The sequence below is a fragment of the Topomyia yanbarensis genome, chromosome 2 (genome assembly GCF_030247195.1).
Source record: "Topomyia yanbarensis strain Yona2022 chromosome 2, ASM3024719v1, whole genome shotgun sequence".
NCBI lineage: Eukaryota > Metazoa > Arthropoda > Insecta > Diptera > Culicidae > Topomyia > Topomyia yanbarensis.
This window is the reverse complement of record NC_080671.1, coordinates 204,474,228-204,490,400: the sequence shown is the minus strand read 5'-3', so window position 1 is coordinate 204,490,400 and position 16,173 is coordinate 204,474,228. Positions and strand designations below refer to the sequence as shown.

General features: G+C 36.7%; 1 protein-coding gene across 1 annotated transcript in view; it reads right to left on the bottom strand.

Moving 5' to 3' along the window:
• Positions 1-16,173, bottom strand: part of LOC131682747 (gamma-aminobutyric acid type B receptor subunit 1) — a 508,949-nt gene that overhangs the window by 100,265 nt on the left and 392,511 nt on the right. Inside the window, exons 7-9 of the mRNA XM_058964464.1 lie at positions 13,521-13,686; positions 8,967-9,216; positions 5,350-5,499 (exon numbers count right to left, since the gene is read on the bottom strand). Coding sequence (XP_058820447.1) covers positions 5,350-5,499; positions 8,967-9,216; positions 13,521-13,686 — 566 coding nt within the window. The remainder of the gene's footprint in view (positions 1-5,349; positions 5,500-8,966; positions 9,217-13,520; positions 13,687-16,173) is intronic.

Genomic DNA, 16,173 nt, shown 5'->3' with positions numbered 1-16,173 from the left:
CTGAAAATAAAATTGTGGTTTTAAGTAAAAAATCTCACTTTATGCTTTTTGTCAGCAAAGGAGTAAAAGTGTAGTAAATATTACAAATGTACACAGTAAAAATTCATGAATATTAATTATATTGTAATTTGGAAATTAATTAAATATTGACGTAAAACTTAATCTAATACAATTTTCCGTTCAATTTACCATAAATAAAAATCACATCACTCATGACACAATGCTACAACATATTTTCCACTACTCCACGATTTTTCTCCATTACATGACATTTAAAAATGCACGTAAAGTTATGTTTTATTTAAATGAAAATCGAATAAATTTCAAATCACACGTAAAGTTAAGATACAGGTAATGCAGCACATGTGTTACATTCAACAAGTAAATGTAAATTTATTGGTTTTATTCTTACTGTGTAGGAAATTGCATTATGGAGAAGCTATTAATAAGAAAGTTTTTTTAATGCAAGATATTTAAAATTTTGTTTCAACAAACACAAATAATCTGTGAAATGACGCGTTCGCATTTCTCCAGCAAAACAGAAGTTTTTTTTCACAATGGGGCCGTACACTACTCACGTAAGGCTTTTTTAGAGCTTTCCAACCTCCCCCCCCCAGATAAGAGTTCGTATAATTGTGGTGAACTCCCCGTAGTGCCTGCTTTAAAATTGCCAAGCATTTTTCAATGGGCCTGAGTTCCTGTGCGTTGGGCGGTTCATGTCCGTAAGTGCGAAAGTGACACCGTTGTCTTGGTACCACTCCAGGACAACATTTGAATAGTGGCACGAAGCTAGATCCGACCAGAAGATCGCAGGGCTCTCGTGTTGCTTCAACAGAGGAAGCAAACGCTTCGGTAGACACTCTTTGGGGTATATCACGTCCCGGAAGTCACGAACGGCGCACTCCGTTTGCCAAACGAGCAGATCGCTTGCTTAATCGTGTAACTTTGCAAATTTCTGCTTCCTTACTTACTTCGGAACATCAAACTTGTGCTAGGAGGTGAAGAACGGTAGCCTTGCACGCTGCCGGAAGTCCGCCTTGATGTAAATCTCATCATCCATGATGAGAAAACTAAAGCTTCGTCAGCATCTGGGTGTACAGTTTCCGGGTCCCTGACTTTCCCACCGTTTTTTTCCGTTCGTCACGATTTGGAACCTTCTGCACTTTGTACGTATGCAGTCCATCCAGGTCCTTGGTTCTCTGAACGAAATACTTAGACAGATTCAACTTTTTGACCACATCCCTGACCGAAGCATTAGGACCACTTTCACTACACACTTGTGATCCTGATAATAGAACATCCATTTTGACAACATTTCTCCGTCCGTTCGATGCTCAGATTTTGGTAGTAACATTTAATCACATGACTTACCGTTGACTGCAGAATTCCGAGATATTTTCCGATCTCCCTATGAGAGAGTTGGAATTTTCAGTTGCTTGCGCAAAATCAATTCGCGATATTGCTTTTCGGGTGATGCCATTTTATTCCAATTTTCGAAAAACTGAAAGCTATAAAAATACAGCGTAAACAACATACTCTAAACTACTTCTGGCCAAATTTTCAAAAGAAAATACCCAGCCTTTACACTTCAATATTTTCGTGAATCGTAGAGAGCATTGACAAAAGTATTGAACGTGTAATGAGAAAAGTTGGATTGACTATGCACATTTCAAATGGGATTGATGTATTGAAGTAGTATCGTAAATTCGTGTATCGATAATAGTATTGAACGGGTAAGGGTCGCTAATGGGTTATTTTCTACAGCGGTTTTTCTTTGATGCATTTTGATGAGGGACACCTTTTATTTCGAGAAACTGTGCAACAACAAATCCACACCTTTGTGAAAATCGACATTTCATGAAAACATTTCGCGAAATTGAAACTTATTGTTCCATAAAATTTACGGGTCTTACTACATAAGGTCATTTACCTTGAACATTGGTTTGTAGTATTTATATTTGAAAAAGTTTCAAAAGAGAAAGACATTTATTGTTCTGTTTCAACCCAATAGCAAGAAAAACCTTATCGTAAACAAATAAAAAATACACCGAATTTAAATTCATCATCGAGGAATCTCCTTCGTGGAAAGGCTTTTACTTCATTGTTTTATTCCCACAATCAGCACACGAATTCTGAAGAATTTAACTTATTTTTTATTATGTATGGGTCATTTCACATGAAATTTTTTCTATGCATGGTTCATTCCACGTCAGATTTACAACCAATTTAAAATCCATAAAAAAATTGCATCTCTGAAGATTAAGATTCGCACGGGGCCAACTGATTAGGAAGTGATTCCCGAAAACGTAAAAAATATGCACTATGGTATATATCGCTGTGTCTCATCGGCATAAACAGAACTTCTGCTCTAACGGGACATCACGTTTGATCAGTCGTTCGATTTAAACACAAAGTGTGTTTTAGTTTTAAGGGATTTGCGTCAAGCCAGCGCTAATCTATTCCGACAGTAAGTTAGTGTCGGTTTCTGATGAGGCGAAGCTGAAACGCAACTGAGTATAAGTAAAAAATATGGTTTGCTTTAAATGAACAGCGTGTTTAGAATAATCTGGGCGATGACAAAGTTTCCAACAAAGCGACATCTTATGAACAAGGAGATACAGAGAAGAGTAGATGAAATTTGTACGAAATTGGTACTCTTTTTAAAGATGATGTGTAATATAGCAAAAAGGAAGTTTTTTTTTCTATTAAAAATATATTCGTTTCTTCATTTCTTCGCCATTTTGGAAGATGGCTAAATGTAATTTGCATTCAAGTTTGTTAACTTTCTGGATAAATTCTAGGACTAGGACGATTTGGCAGCAATACTCTACATAGTTTACTCAAATCAAAGTTTACTTACAAAAGGAATAAACTTTATACATAATCTGGGAGAAAGGTGTCAAAGCCTACTGTCATAATTCTCTTTGTGAATAAATCCCGAAATCGAAATACACCGAGCAAAGATCGTAATAGTCCTAAATGAGAAATAAAGGTTTTGTCCATTGTACAAAGATAAGGAGCTCAATATAAAAGTAAATATTGAGGTACCACCTTTACCTAAAAGAGGCGTTGCTGTTACTGTCTCCAGATTTTGGACAGAGTTGCCAGTCTTCTTTAAATGTGGTCTTCGCTCTTATCCTGTGTTATGCAAGAAATCTTTAATAGATAGACTAAAATTGCTTGGAAAATTTACGGAATGTATGGTCCAGAGCGATGTTTTCTTGTTTGACTCTAGAGATTTTTCTTAAAGGGAATTTTGAAACTTGATTTAGATCCCTTTTCCTAGTATCATGTGTAATTTGTTCCTTTAGGAAATAAAATGCGATTTGCATATAAGCAAAATTCTGCATCTATACATTCTGATGGATGGAATCTATCCCAAAAGATAACAAACATAGACCCAAGTTATTTTCTCACTTAATCATCTTTCTCTTAATGTTGAAAATAACAAACGGAATTCTCATTCAAAAGTTGCAATGAAATCCGCCGTGTATTACAATAGCTGTAATTGTTTGAGTTCATTCAACTAGAATGTTTTGAATTTAAGCCAGTTGTATTTTATTACACAAAAACTGATCAGAAAGGAGGGTAATTTTAGATTAAATTAGCCATTGGCTAAAAAGAGAAAATAAATTAATAAGAAGACAAGACACTTGATGGAAAAAATAAAATCTGCTTACTATATTCATCAACAACTCAAACAAGGTAAGAATATCGAACGAATTTGGTCAACACTTTTCTATACCTCCAGGTTCATAAAACATCATTGGCGCCGAAGACCCATAGAATTTAAAAATATATTTTTTCCGCTTAAAATGGGACTTTGCAAACATTCAAATTCATCTGAAAATACTGTTTAACTATACCCAACAATTTTTCGTAAGTTTTTGTACATCGATGAACCGGTAGGCCACGTGTAAATCTAAAAACTGCTCAAATTGCAATAACTTTCTCGGATGATTTTGCATCGATTTATAGTATTCTACAAAGTTGTAGATAATGAAATGTTTCATCAGGTACTCACGTTTGGGATCATCCATAAATGACGTAGCATTTTTGAGTGATTTTTAACCCCCCTCCCCCATCGCATTTCGTCACAAACCTCTAAATAACCTCCTGGTAATTACGTAGCTTGATGGTAACCCTCCCCCTTTGTCACTGTAAAAAATTTAAAAAAAAAATAAAAGACGATGTTAGTTAGATGAAATGGGTAAGGTTGTCGTGACATCAGGTCAACCCCTATTCCCCTTTAAAAAAGCTACGTAGCATGACATGAACCCCTACCCCCTGTCGACACACATAATCAGAAAATATAAAACTCCCCCTCCCCCATATAATGCTACGTCATTTATGGATGGTCCCTTTAGTAATTCTTGAATGTCTAAAGTGCCCCCTAGTGGTATAAATGTGAACTAGTTCCATTGAAAAAACCTGTTTTCAAACAAAAAACTTCAAAATAAGAAGTTGTTCTAGACCCCCCGACCAATTATTTTGCTTTTTTGAGTGCAAATGAAAGAGAAAGGTCCATTCTTTCATATCCTGAAGTTTTACAAATGCCATTTTTTTAATAAAGTTGTTCGACAAAGACACTGAAGTAGGAGCGGCATCTCACCAAGTCTTTACGTAGGGGTAAGTAAGGTAAAGTGAGGTAACGTGGAAAATGGGACTTCCCGCGCAAACTAGCAAAATAAAGTTGTCATGCGCTGCTGACATCTGTTAGTTACGACCGTAAGTGAATCTTTATGATGTACCGACCCAAGTAGCAATTGCAACTTGTTGAAAGTTTTAAATGTTGCACAACTGCTACACAATATTTTTTATTGTTGGATATATTTGAAAAGAATTTCCATGGGTTTTTAAACAGATTGTGCAACTATATAACTATAGAGCTGGATAATAGTGTTAAGTATGCAAACATCAATAACAGTTGTGAAACTAATCAGAAACTTTGCTAACTTGCACAAACAGTCTAACAAGTTGCAAATGCCTCTTTGTTTGCCATTTCACCCTAAAACAGAACTGTCCAACTACCCAGTACTCGACAAATGGCAATGCTATTGTTTTCATTATTTTGTTACAATTAGGAACATGTTGCACAACATACAAACAAAGTGCGCTTTTTCCATAACATAGTTGTTACCAAGAGAGTTACAAATACTATACAGTAATAAAGCGTGCTACTTGGGGATGCATGCAGAAATATTTTGTGCTCTCTTACAATTGTCAAAGTTTACAAGTGATTTCGCAATTACATTCTCTCAAGTTTGCATATCGACCGCATGGATCGCATATCCGTGGTGTGGTATTTATATTGAACGTATGCTTAGTATTCATATATTGCAAACTTACCTTGCTGCCATCCCACTTTTCCATGTTAAACCAGGTGAGATTATCTGCTTGTGTGTCATAATATCCTAATTTGTAGTACTGACCGTCAATCATCTGTTCGATCTGCGTTAGCGCAATTCGGTCACCTTGGGAACTGAACGCGACCCATCCCTGAAATTTAACGAAACAAAGATACATAGAATGGTGATTAAACTGAGTATTTATAAGTATTTACATTGAATGAGATATATTAGTGAGCACTCTAATTAAAGGGTGTACCTGCTATAAAAATCGGGTTCATATATGAAGAGCTCAGTGCAAGAAAGGCCCAAATAAAAAAAATCAAAATGCAAGATTACCTATTATAAAAGGTTTTCATGCGCTGAAGAATTTTTTAGTGACTTGTAATCGAAAATTTTAAATATGGATATTTTATTTCGAAAACATATTTTCTTGGATTTCTCTAAAAAGTCATATTTTGAAAAGAAGGCGAAAACGAATTCTTTGTTAAAACTTCCTTGGTTCCGTACAAATATATTTCAGACAACAGAACAATGAAAATAAAAATAATATTGGTTACATAAAAGACTGTTTTAGGAAGTTTTCATTTTTCTGATTACGAGCTTTTTATAGTTGAACCGTTCTTGTACTGAGCCCCTCATATGTATTTATATTATTTTATCGTGTTTATTTAAAATATTAAGAGAGCAGTTGTCATTGTAAAAAAGCTGCTGAATTTTGCCATAATTGGAATGATAGAATCTAAGATTCTTTTGGTCTGCCTCCAACTTATACCCTTCCAAACCACCAACTCCGCGACACCTATGGAGGAGTCTGATGAATCGTCGTCCTTCCGTTAAGTAGGTGGAGCATCAACACTTCCCGTCTACCTTATCCTTTATCCTTCCCCGTGAACGATGGACATGGGGGCGGCTGGCAATGATGGTTAGCATGTGTTGAGGTTTTAATATGGGTCGGATTGGTATGAATTCCTACTAACCACTTCCTAAGCAACTCTTATTAAATAAGCAGCAGTCAAACATGATGAAGTCAGTGTGCAATCCGCCAAAATCATCGTCACAACGCATTGCAACGTAGTTGTCAAATAGTCAAATTGAAGTAACTTTACTGTATAATATATATATATATATATATATATATATATATATATATATATATATATATATATATATATATATATATATATATATATATATATATATATATATATATATATATATATATATATATATATATATATATATATATATATATATATATATATATATATATATATATATATATATATATATATATATATATATATATATATATATAATGGTTCCTGTGTTATGATTTTTTCAATCTTTACTGTATGGTTACTTTTCAAACATCAGTTTTTTTTATATTATCTGTTGAAATCGCGAGATCTTTATTTCTATGAATAATTATTTAGTTTTAAAAAGGGCTTGTTTTTCAATCAAAATCGTTTATAAATTTTCAAATAGACTAGATAACAACTTTGTTATTTCAGTGTCTGTCGTAGGCTGCCGCCCTGCATTAATCTCTGAAACTACTCGGAATTCAGCATCCAATCTTTCGGAAAATACTCCGAGGTGATATGGCTGTTCATCATACAGTTATTTTTTGAGTAATTCCCTTCAGTCGGAAAGCTGCATAGTATTATTGTTATACAGTGGAAACCCTTTTTTATCAGCCCCTTCGTAAATTTTAAGCTGATAATACTGGTACATTGACAAAATCGGGACATATATTTTCCTTTTTTTTTGATAAACCAAAGCTCTTAAAATATTCTTCTTTAGTTCCTAGGTATAGCCTCATAACACTTTCTAATAATTTAGTTTAAATTTCCCTTAAGGGGGTCTGGCAATTAAATAAAAATAAATAAAATTATTTTTGCATATTTCTGATCTCTAAGATAAGAAAAACATGCTCAAGAAACGATTTACTTGAATTTAACTTGGTTCGTATGCTAGAACTCATCAAACTACCAACTATCAATTTTCATACGAGGCTGACAAAATCGGGTCAAAAAGCTGATTGAATCAGGGGTAGACAAAATCGGGTCTCCGCTGTATATATCATAGTTTATGTTTTGAATTGGAAACGTTGGGAAAATTGTTGACGAAAACGACCATCAATGAAAGACTAAAGATGTTTTATAACCTCAAGGTCATTCGCCTCTTTTTCGGGTTAGCAGAATCTCTATCCTTATGTACGGTTGGGAATCGAACCCAGGTGAGCTGCATAAAAGGCAATCGATTTACCAACTACGCTACGCTTACCCCAAAAGAATATTTAATATTTTAACATCATTTTAGTTTCAGTTGTAGTCAAAGTACCTATTGAAACGTTCTTTAGACTGTTTTTTGTTCATTTCGTTTATTTGATAGGCTCGTTCTTTAAACTGTTGATTTCAAATAAGCAGAACAGCCGGAATCATGGCAACCATTACCGTTTGAGCTATCAAGAACAAACTGCGGTATACATTTCGGTGCGAAAAGAGTTTAAAGACTTATGGAAAGTTCATAAATAACATATGAAACAGTACATGAGACGACTACCTTAAGTGATAAGAATCGAAATAACATTTCTATTCCAACCCGTAGTACATATACAATCTCTGTTGTTCCGTCCGCAAGCATTCATCTGTGGTTTACGAGAAGAATGGTAGCCAATATCGTTTTATGAGTAGTATAGCTTTGGTTGCGACTAGAATTGCCGTGTGATTCGAGTAAGCATATGATTAGACTGCTCTTTCTTTGTCAACCATCTAGAAGGTGTTGCTATACAACGTTTGCCAAGCGCACTCAGCCCGAGGGTTATTTGTTCTCAAACAGGTGATTGTTGGAATTTCTATTTTGCGCTCACCGCACAGGGGACGTTTGGGAATATCAGGAGATTTATTGGTTCGTTGCACAGCGTGCTTCTTCGAGAACTACACAAAACACACAATATAGTGAAATTCACTGCATGCGCTACGGGATCGAACAGGAGCATATTCAATACCAGGTGTGCTCCATGACGTACAGTCTCTTACAATCGGCGTCGTATATCATTTTAATGGGTTGTTGTAATGTTTTCCCATCGTAAATTATCCGTTGTGTTTTTGCACACAGTGAGACGAGCCTTGTGTCTATAAGTTAGGACGTGACTTCAACGGAAGACCTATTTCATCAAGTAGCGAACAAGGCATCAACTCACTCCAACAATAGCCCCGGAAAGCCAATACAGTGGGAAGGCTTCTTTAGTCAGTCCTGTACTACCCTGTAAAAGGATGTACCGATGATATTTTATGCAAATAATTATACTGATTTTAATGTGTTGTGATAAATTTAAGGGAGCGACTAGCTGACTGGAAATGTGCGGTTCTGATGGTAACCATGTGACAAGTTCTCGTTGGCCACAATCTTGTCATCGTGAGACGTGTAGGCGTAACCAGTCAAGTTCGTAAATCGAAAACAACATTGTTTAGTTAGATTTTCATAATTGACCGGGTGCTTACGTTGCCCTGATGGAATTTAATTATTGCAAACACCAACGACAGCAGTTCGAACAATTCAATTGTGTTGTAGCGGCGGATAATCCAATAAGACCACAACAGTATTAAAACTTACCGACACTCCGAGAAATTGCGTCGAATTCATCGCGGCGTAGATGGTGTTGGCTATTTCCTTGTCGGTGTAGGTGAAATCTTTGAGGTTTTTGCCTACGTTCATTTCTTTGAGTTTCTGCATAGTTTTGTTGAAAGCTAAGGCCACACTCCACACAGCATCATAGGCAAGCGGTGCTTCCTGGTATCCCTCAGGGTAACGATTATGGCTGATGTCGTAGCCTTCCTCTATCAGAGCGTCGTTTAAACGTTTTCTGTGAAACATACAAAAGTGAAATATTTTGGAATGATAATTTTAAAAATGTTATATAGGGTAATTTCGGGAGAGATGCTGCACATTTCTAAAAATCAATCCTGCTCCAACGACAACCATACAATATTTTCTGAAATCATTTTTAATAATTGCGACATGTATCTAAAACTAAAACTAAACTAAATTGATTGGAGGAATGAGCTAAGAACAGGCAAAAAACTTTAAATTTGACGTGATGGCGCGATTTCAAATTTTGAGATTGATTTTTAGTCCTTTTTTCATTTTAAGTCTTCACTATATATAGTGAATACAAAGAATTAGTAAATTTAGGAGGTGAATGCATAATAAAGTGAATGGAAAATGTTTTCTTTCGAGAGGTTAAAAAATGAAGCCTTTAAATTGAGCCATTTTCAAATAAGATTCTACGCTGTTTTAAAAAATTATGTTTGACGATAATCGCGTTTAAGAGTTTGCGTTTTGATTTCGACGAATTATACGTGGTAGAATGCCAATATTTTGTAACAATTACATGGAATTATGGGTTTTTGACATAGTTAATTACGGATCTGAAGTCAGTTTTTCGAAATTCAAAATAACCGATCCAATATGGCGGACCCCCTAAAAAATAAGTGATAGTTCAGCAAAATTGACAGAAAAAAAAGGTTTCGTGATTTATGAAAACGAATGTGAGTTAATATGCATCAAAATTTAAAATAAAATTGGCGATTTCAATGCGGCGGACTAAAACGTGACTTTGACAATTTAACAATCAAAATTTTTAATTTTTCACAGCAGTTCAACCGCGAAATCAGTGGTGCGCTCTACAGATCAAGTACACGTGTACAAAAGAACGCGAAGCATTCTGTGAACGTGGATAATGCCATAAAAAGGTTTCTACCTGAGGCGCGTGTCTCGAGCCGGCTGCGTCCCATGACGACGCCACTTCGAACAATGGCTTGAACTTTTTGATGCTCGGATCGCAACTTTTTTGATGCTCGGATCGAAAATCCCGCTTAAAACAATATAGTAGACACTTATATCTTTCAAAAGAAATAAATCAACTGTTGGAAAATTTTGAATGAGGACCTCCCCTTAAGTACCGTTGCCCCGCTTCAAATGAGATAACAACAGAACCATTCAATAGTAGCATTTAAACAAGTAAGACTACTGCTTAGTTTGATGGTCCAAACCTGCGCTTTTTTTAGAACTTTGCGTGAAGCAAATCGATCTAAACTTTTATAAATTGTAGTGTGTAATTTCAGTAACATGATGTAATTTTTCTATGCAAAAATATCGATAAACGACTCGGTGATGAAGCTTTTTGTAGAACATCTCTGGAAAAACATTATTTGAAGTGTTATCTTTCATTCAAAAACTACTTAACCGATTTCTTTCAAACTTTGGATACACATTCTATGTGAAAAATACCAAACCCCTACGTTGAGTTTTTGAGATATATTTTCAAGTTAGGAGTTTTTTACTCATTTTAAATAAAAATTTCTATTGTTTACGAAAAAATTATGTCATTTTATAAGTAAACATAAATAAAAACTAATTTTACTAATAATTTTATCGAAAAATTATCTCAAAAACTCAACGTAGGGGTTAGGTATATTTAATATAGAATGTGTATGCAAAGTTTGAAAGAAATCGGTTAAGTTCTACAAAAAGCTTCGTCACCGAGTCGTTTGCGATATTTTTGCCTAAAAAGTTACAGCATGATATTGAAATGATACACTATAATGTACAAAAATTTTGATCAATTCGCTTCACGCCAAGTTCTAAGAAATTCGCAAAAACAGTGTTTTTCCACTCTGCGACCTATTCCCATGTGCATTCTGAATATTTCATTCAAAGGTACCAAATCTCTGCGAGGAGAAAATCGAGTTTCAAGTTGCCATTTCTCTTGGTAAATGAAGCGCGGATCTCTAAAAAATTGAGGAAATGTTTTCAAGAAGTTGCATTTTAAGATAAAGTTAAAAAAGTCTTTTTTTTGAAAAATAAAATGAATGGTTTCCAACCAAATTTTCTGATGTTTGTTTTTCAGTATATTCTGAAATTCGTTTGTCCAAAATTCATACAATTCGAGTCCAATTACAATAAAATATTTTCAATCTCTAAATTTGGCCTTTGCAGTAGTTTATCAATTAACAAAGAGTTTAATCCATTTTAAGACTTTAAAGTATTGAATAAGTAAAACTATTGCAAATTGAAGCTTGAAATAGTTTGAAATAATTGCGAACTAGTCTCATAAATACTATTTTTACCATTTTTTTTTGTTAACCATTTTTGTTAACGACCTATTGAGTCAATTTGTCAACAGTTGTTTTTATTTATTTATTTATTAACAGATTAAGGCCGAAGTGGCCTGTGCCGTATACAAAAGATTCCTCCATTCCACTCGGTCCATGGCCGCGCGTCGCCAGCCACGCAGTCTGCGAAGGGTCCGCAAATCGTCTTCCACCTGGTCGATCCATCGTGCTCGCTGCGCGCCACGTCTTCTTGTACCGGTCGGATTGCAATTGAGAACCGTTTTCACCGGGCTATTGTCCGACATTCTGGCTACGTGCCCGGCCCACCGTAGTCGTCCGATTTTCGCGGTATGACAGATGGGTGGCTCCCCCAACAGCTGATGCAACTCATGGTTCATTCGCCGTCTCCATGTGCCGTCTTCCATCTGCACTCCACCGTAGATGGTACGCAGCACTTTCCGTTCGAAGACACCAAGTGCGCGTTGGTCCTCCACGAGCATGGTCCAGGTCTCGTGCCCGTAGAGAACTACCGGTCTAATCAGCGTCTTGTAGATGGTCAACTTCGTACGACGGCGAACTCTGTTCGACCGAAGTGTCTTGCGGAGGCCAAAGTAGGCACGATTTCCTGCCACGATGCGTCTACGAATCTCTCTGCTGGTATCATTGTCGGCGGTCACCAGTGAGCCCAAGTACACGAACTCTTCAACCACCTCGATTTCGTCGCCACCGATGCAAACTCGAGGCGGGCGGTTCTCATTCTCTTCTCGTGAACCTCTTCCTATCATGTACTTTGTCTTCGACGTGTTGATGGCAAGTCCGACGCGCTTGGCTTCTCTTTTCAGTCTGATGTAGGCTTCCTCCATCTTCTCAAAGTTTCGTGCAATAATATCAACGTCATCGGCGAAGCCAAGTAGCTGAACGGACTTTGTGAAAATCGTACCACTCGTGTCGATCCCTGCTCTTCTTATTACACCTTCCAGCGCGATGTTGAATAACAGACACGAAAGACCATCACCTTGCCGTAACCCTCTGCGTGATTCGAAGGGACTCGAGAGCGTCCCTGAGACACGTACTACGCACATCACCCGATCCATCGTCGCCTTCACTAATCGCGTCAGTTTGTCCGGGAATCCGTACTCGTGCATAATCTGCCATAGCTGATCTCGATCGATAGTGTCGTATGCGGCTTTGAAGTCGATGAACAAATAATGTGTGGGCACATTGTCAACAGTTGTTACGGCATTTAATTAGCAAGGGACTGGAAGGTGAAGTATATTTTTCAATACTTAGAGCCATTGTACTCAAGGGAGAGCAAGGAGTTGAAGGGAGAAAGTTTAGAAAAGCGTGGAAGGATCATATATGCAAGCTTAGAGCTCACCGGCGACTTAACCTTTTGTCTGCTACCGTAAGAGTCAGGGTCTTTTGGCATTAGAAATGCGAATCACCTGAGTCTACGGCATGTCCGGACAAGCGTAAAGTAACTTGTTACTTCATGCTGTCGGAACCGACTAGTCTCATAAAAATGGTTTTTAAAATTAGCAAGCTAAATTTTGTACAGCGACGTAAAAAAATAACTTGCATGAAATTTGCATTTACTCAATCAACAATAATAAATAATTATTACATTTAGAAAAATCTAAGATTTTCATAGTTGTATAAAAAAATTGACACTTGAAGAAGGAAGGTCCGAATTACCCCTACACCCAAAACAATTTCCCAATGCAAAAAAGGCATTACATCCTTTCGTGCATATTCCGAATTAGAATCATGCCTTCTTCGCATTGTAGACCAAGCATAGCTAGGGCATTATACCAACACAGCTTGATTCATGATGAAATAAAATGATTGAGAATACACGCTACCATATTATTCATATTCAGAGAAGAGTGGAAGAAAATGATTTGTGCTCAGATTGATTTGCGATGATCGTTGCCCAGAGCTGCATCAAATCAACTAAACAAAAATATTTGAATATTTGAGTGTACATCCCAGTGCACAGATTCATCAAAAGCTAAATACGTTTGTAGCAATTCTGTATTGTAGTGAAACTTACCGAAAATCCTCGGATGACATCCCTGAGATGGTTTTCTGATTGTTTTGATTCCACATGAGCGCTTCGGTTGTCAAGTGACCCTGTGCTGCAATTCTCATTTGTTCCTTGGTACAAGAAATATTTTCGTTCCTGAGATTCACTTCGTACCAGTTGTCTTCGTACCACCCTGAAATTGGAAACGAATAATCCCCACATTTTCTATTAACACTAGTAAGGAATGCGAAAAACAGACGTCTTTGATAGAAATAAATACTCCATTTTGAATGAAAGCATGAATATCGTTCATGGTTGGTATAGTACTAATCTTTACGCAGACCGTATCGAAGAGTGGTCTTAGCTGGTCAAGGTCGTTAGTTGTAATGATACATGAGAAACGAAAAGCGGTTTGACGAAAGCTCTGCCCAAGTCATTGTAAAAGTTGCAAACGAATTGAAAAACCACCACATTTAGTTACAAATAGGTAGCTGCCATTCTTTTTTTTTGCTGATGCTGAAAGGTTATTCGCCAGGTAATTCTATGTGTAGATCAGCTGCGCTTCATGCAAATACATATACAAATACTATGCTATGCCGCCCCCAACTGACGATTTGAATGCAGACCAAAAATAAAATGTGCTGTTCAATTATTAAAGCCAACAAACTCGCACCACTGACTTTAAATTTCGAACCAACAATTCAATGCTCATAAATAAATCTACACGCTGTGCTAGCTGAAATTCACGAAAAGATAATAAATTAAAATAAAAAAACAGAGAATAAATATTAGTGCTTAATTGGGATTTATTAGCACTAGCTATTTTCCATTTTGCCCGGATGAAAGTAGTGGCCTTTTCCTCCGACCTGACAGTAGAAAACTTTTATGCCTGAGCTTGACATCGTATTTTCTCTCTGGCATTTTTGTTTGTTGTTTCCTGTTCTGTGAAGCTTCAAAATAAACTTTTTTTTATCCAGTTCACTGTTTCCATTTCCTCACGACTATGTGGTTGTCTCCGGGGTATCCCCGGCCAACCCAAACACATGGTAGTAAATGTACTTTTGGAAGCTAAATTTGAGCAAACACACCATGATCACATGCAAACATATATGCGGGTTGTAACGACAATCTGAGCCCGGTACAGGAGTGCAGCTTGTTCTCACATTGTAGTTCGAAAAGTTTCTACTAAAATTCGAACCGTTATATGATTTTGAGCCTCTTTTCTACACCCAGAACTATCTCAAATTGCAAATTGAGTTCTAGAAATATGAAAAAATGCAAGAAGCTACCTTACAACGATATGTGGTATATTATTGACCGTACGCGTTTGAAAAGAAAAACTACAAGGAACAATCCAAGGGAGTTGTACGGACTGTTGACGTAGAACTGCACTTCTGAATATGGAATATTTTGATTACAACATTAATTAATTTGTTTGAATATTTGGATATATGATAAAACTCAAAATATTGTGTGGTCACTCTCTTGAAACACACTGACTTGTCCCAAGTCATGTCCCGGGAAGCAAAGGCAGAAGCTCTGGTTTGCTAACGAGACACCCAGTTGGTGGTAGTTACTGACGAGATGAATTCGAAGCACAAAAAAACTCAAACTTAATTTAAGTTAGGCTTTGTGCCCTTAATGCGCAAATTGGTTTAATCCAACGTCCCCACACTTGGGAATTAATATTGCATACTGCCAGACGTTTGGCTCCCTAGCCCTAGGGAGCCAAACGTCTGGCATTATCATTCGCTTTCGTTTGCAAACCAGAGCTTCTGCCTTAGCTTCCCGGGACATCACTCGGGACAAGTCAATTTGCTTAGGCCGTGTGAACTGCTTGGAATTTTTTGTGTTTAACTAGTGCTAATTTGGGTACTAGTTTAGATACACCGTCTAACTAGATACCCAGTTGGTGCTAGTTACTGGCGTAATGAATTCGAAACACAAAAAAATCAAACTTAATACCAAAACTGGTTTCGAGAAGAACGACCAATGGCGAACCAGATGTTCATCTTGCGACAAATCTTAGATACATTTCAGGAGTAAAACATCTTATTATCTACCTGTGGATTTCAAGTCAGTATATGATTCAGTGAAACAAAACAAACTGTGGTAAATCATGGTTGAACTTGGCTTTTGATAAGACTGATAAGATTTATTGGCGTGATGCTCGATAGGTAAAAACCAAATGTCTAAATAACCAGGCAGACATCCGATTCGTTTGCGACGTTAAACAAATTGAAGCAGGGTGTTTTAGATCCTATTTTCTTTCACTGCAAACCAGTCTTCCCGAATAAACAATAACATCGAACACTATGTTCGCTCTAGTTCTGTGCTAATTTTAAACTCACATTTCGTGTGCAAATTCGAACGCGCTAATGCGTATTAAAACACGTGCACATTAAACTGCCCAGAAAAATAATGCATTTTTAAAAACTCAATCGGCCCACCCCTGAGTCGATTCCTAGTCCCACCAGGAGTACTTGCACCAAATTTGAAGCAAATCGGACAAGTACAGCTACTGGACCAACGTTCCGGAAGTTTGCATGGGATTTCTCGACAATTTACATGGAGAGAAGCGAGATAGAATATCGAGATGTTCGGAAGAATTATTGCAAAATGCCTGTTCTACAACTTTGTGGAAGACACCTAATTTCTATCTCTTTCCGTTGAAAAGTTA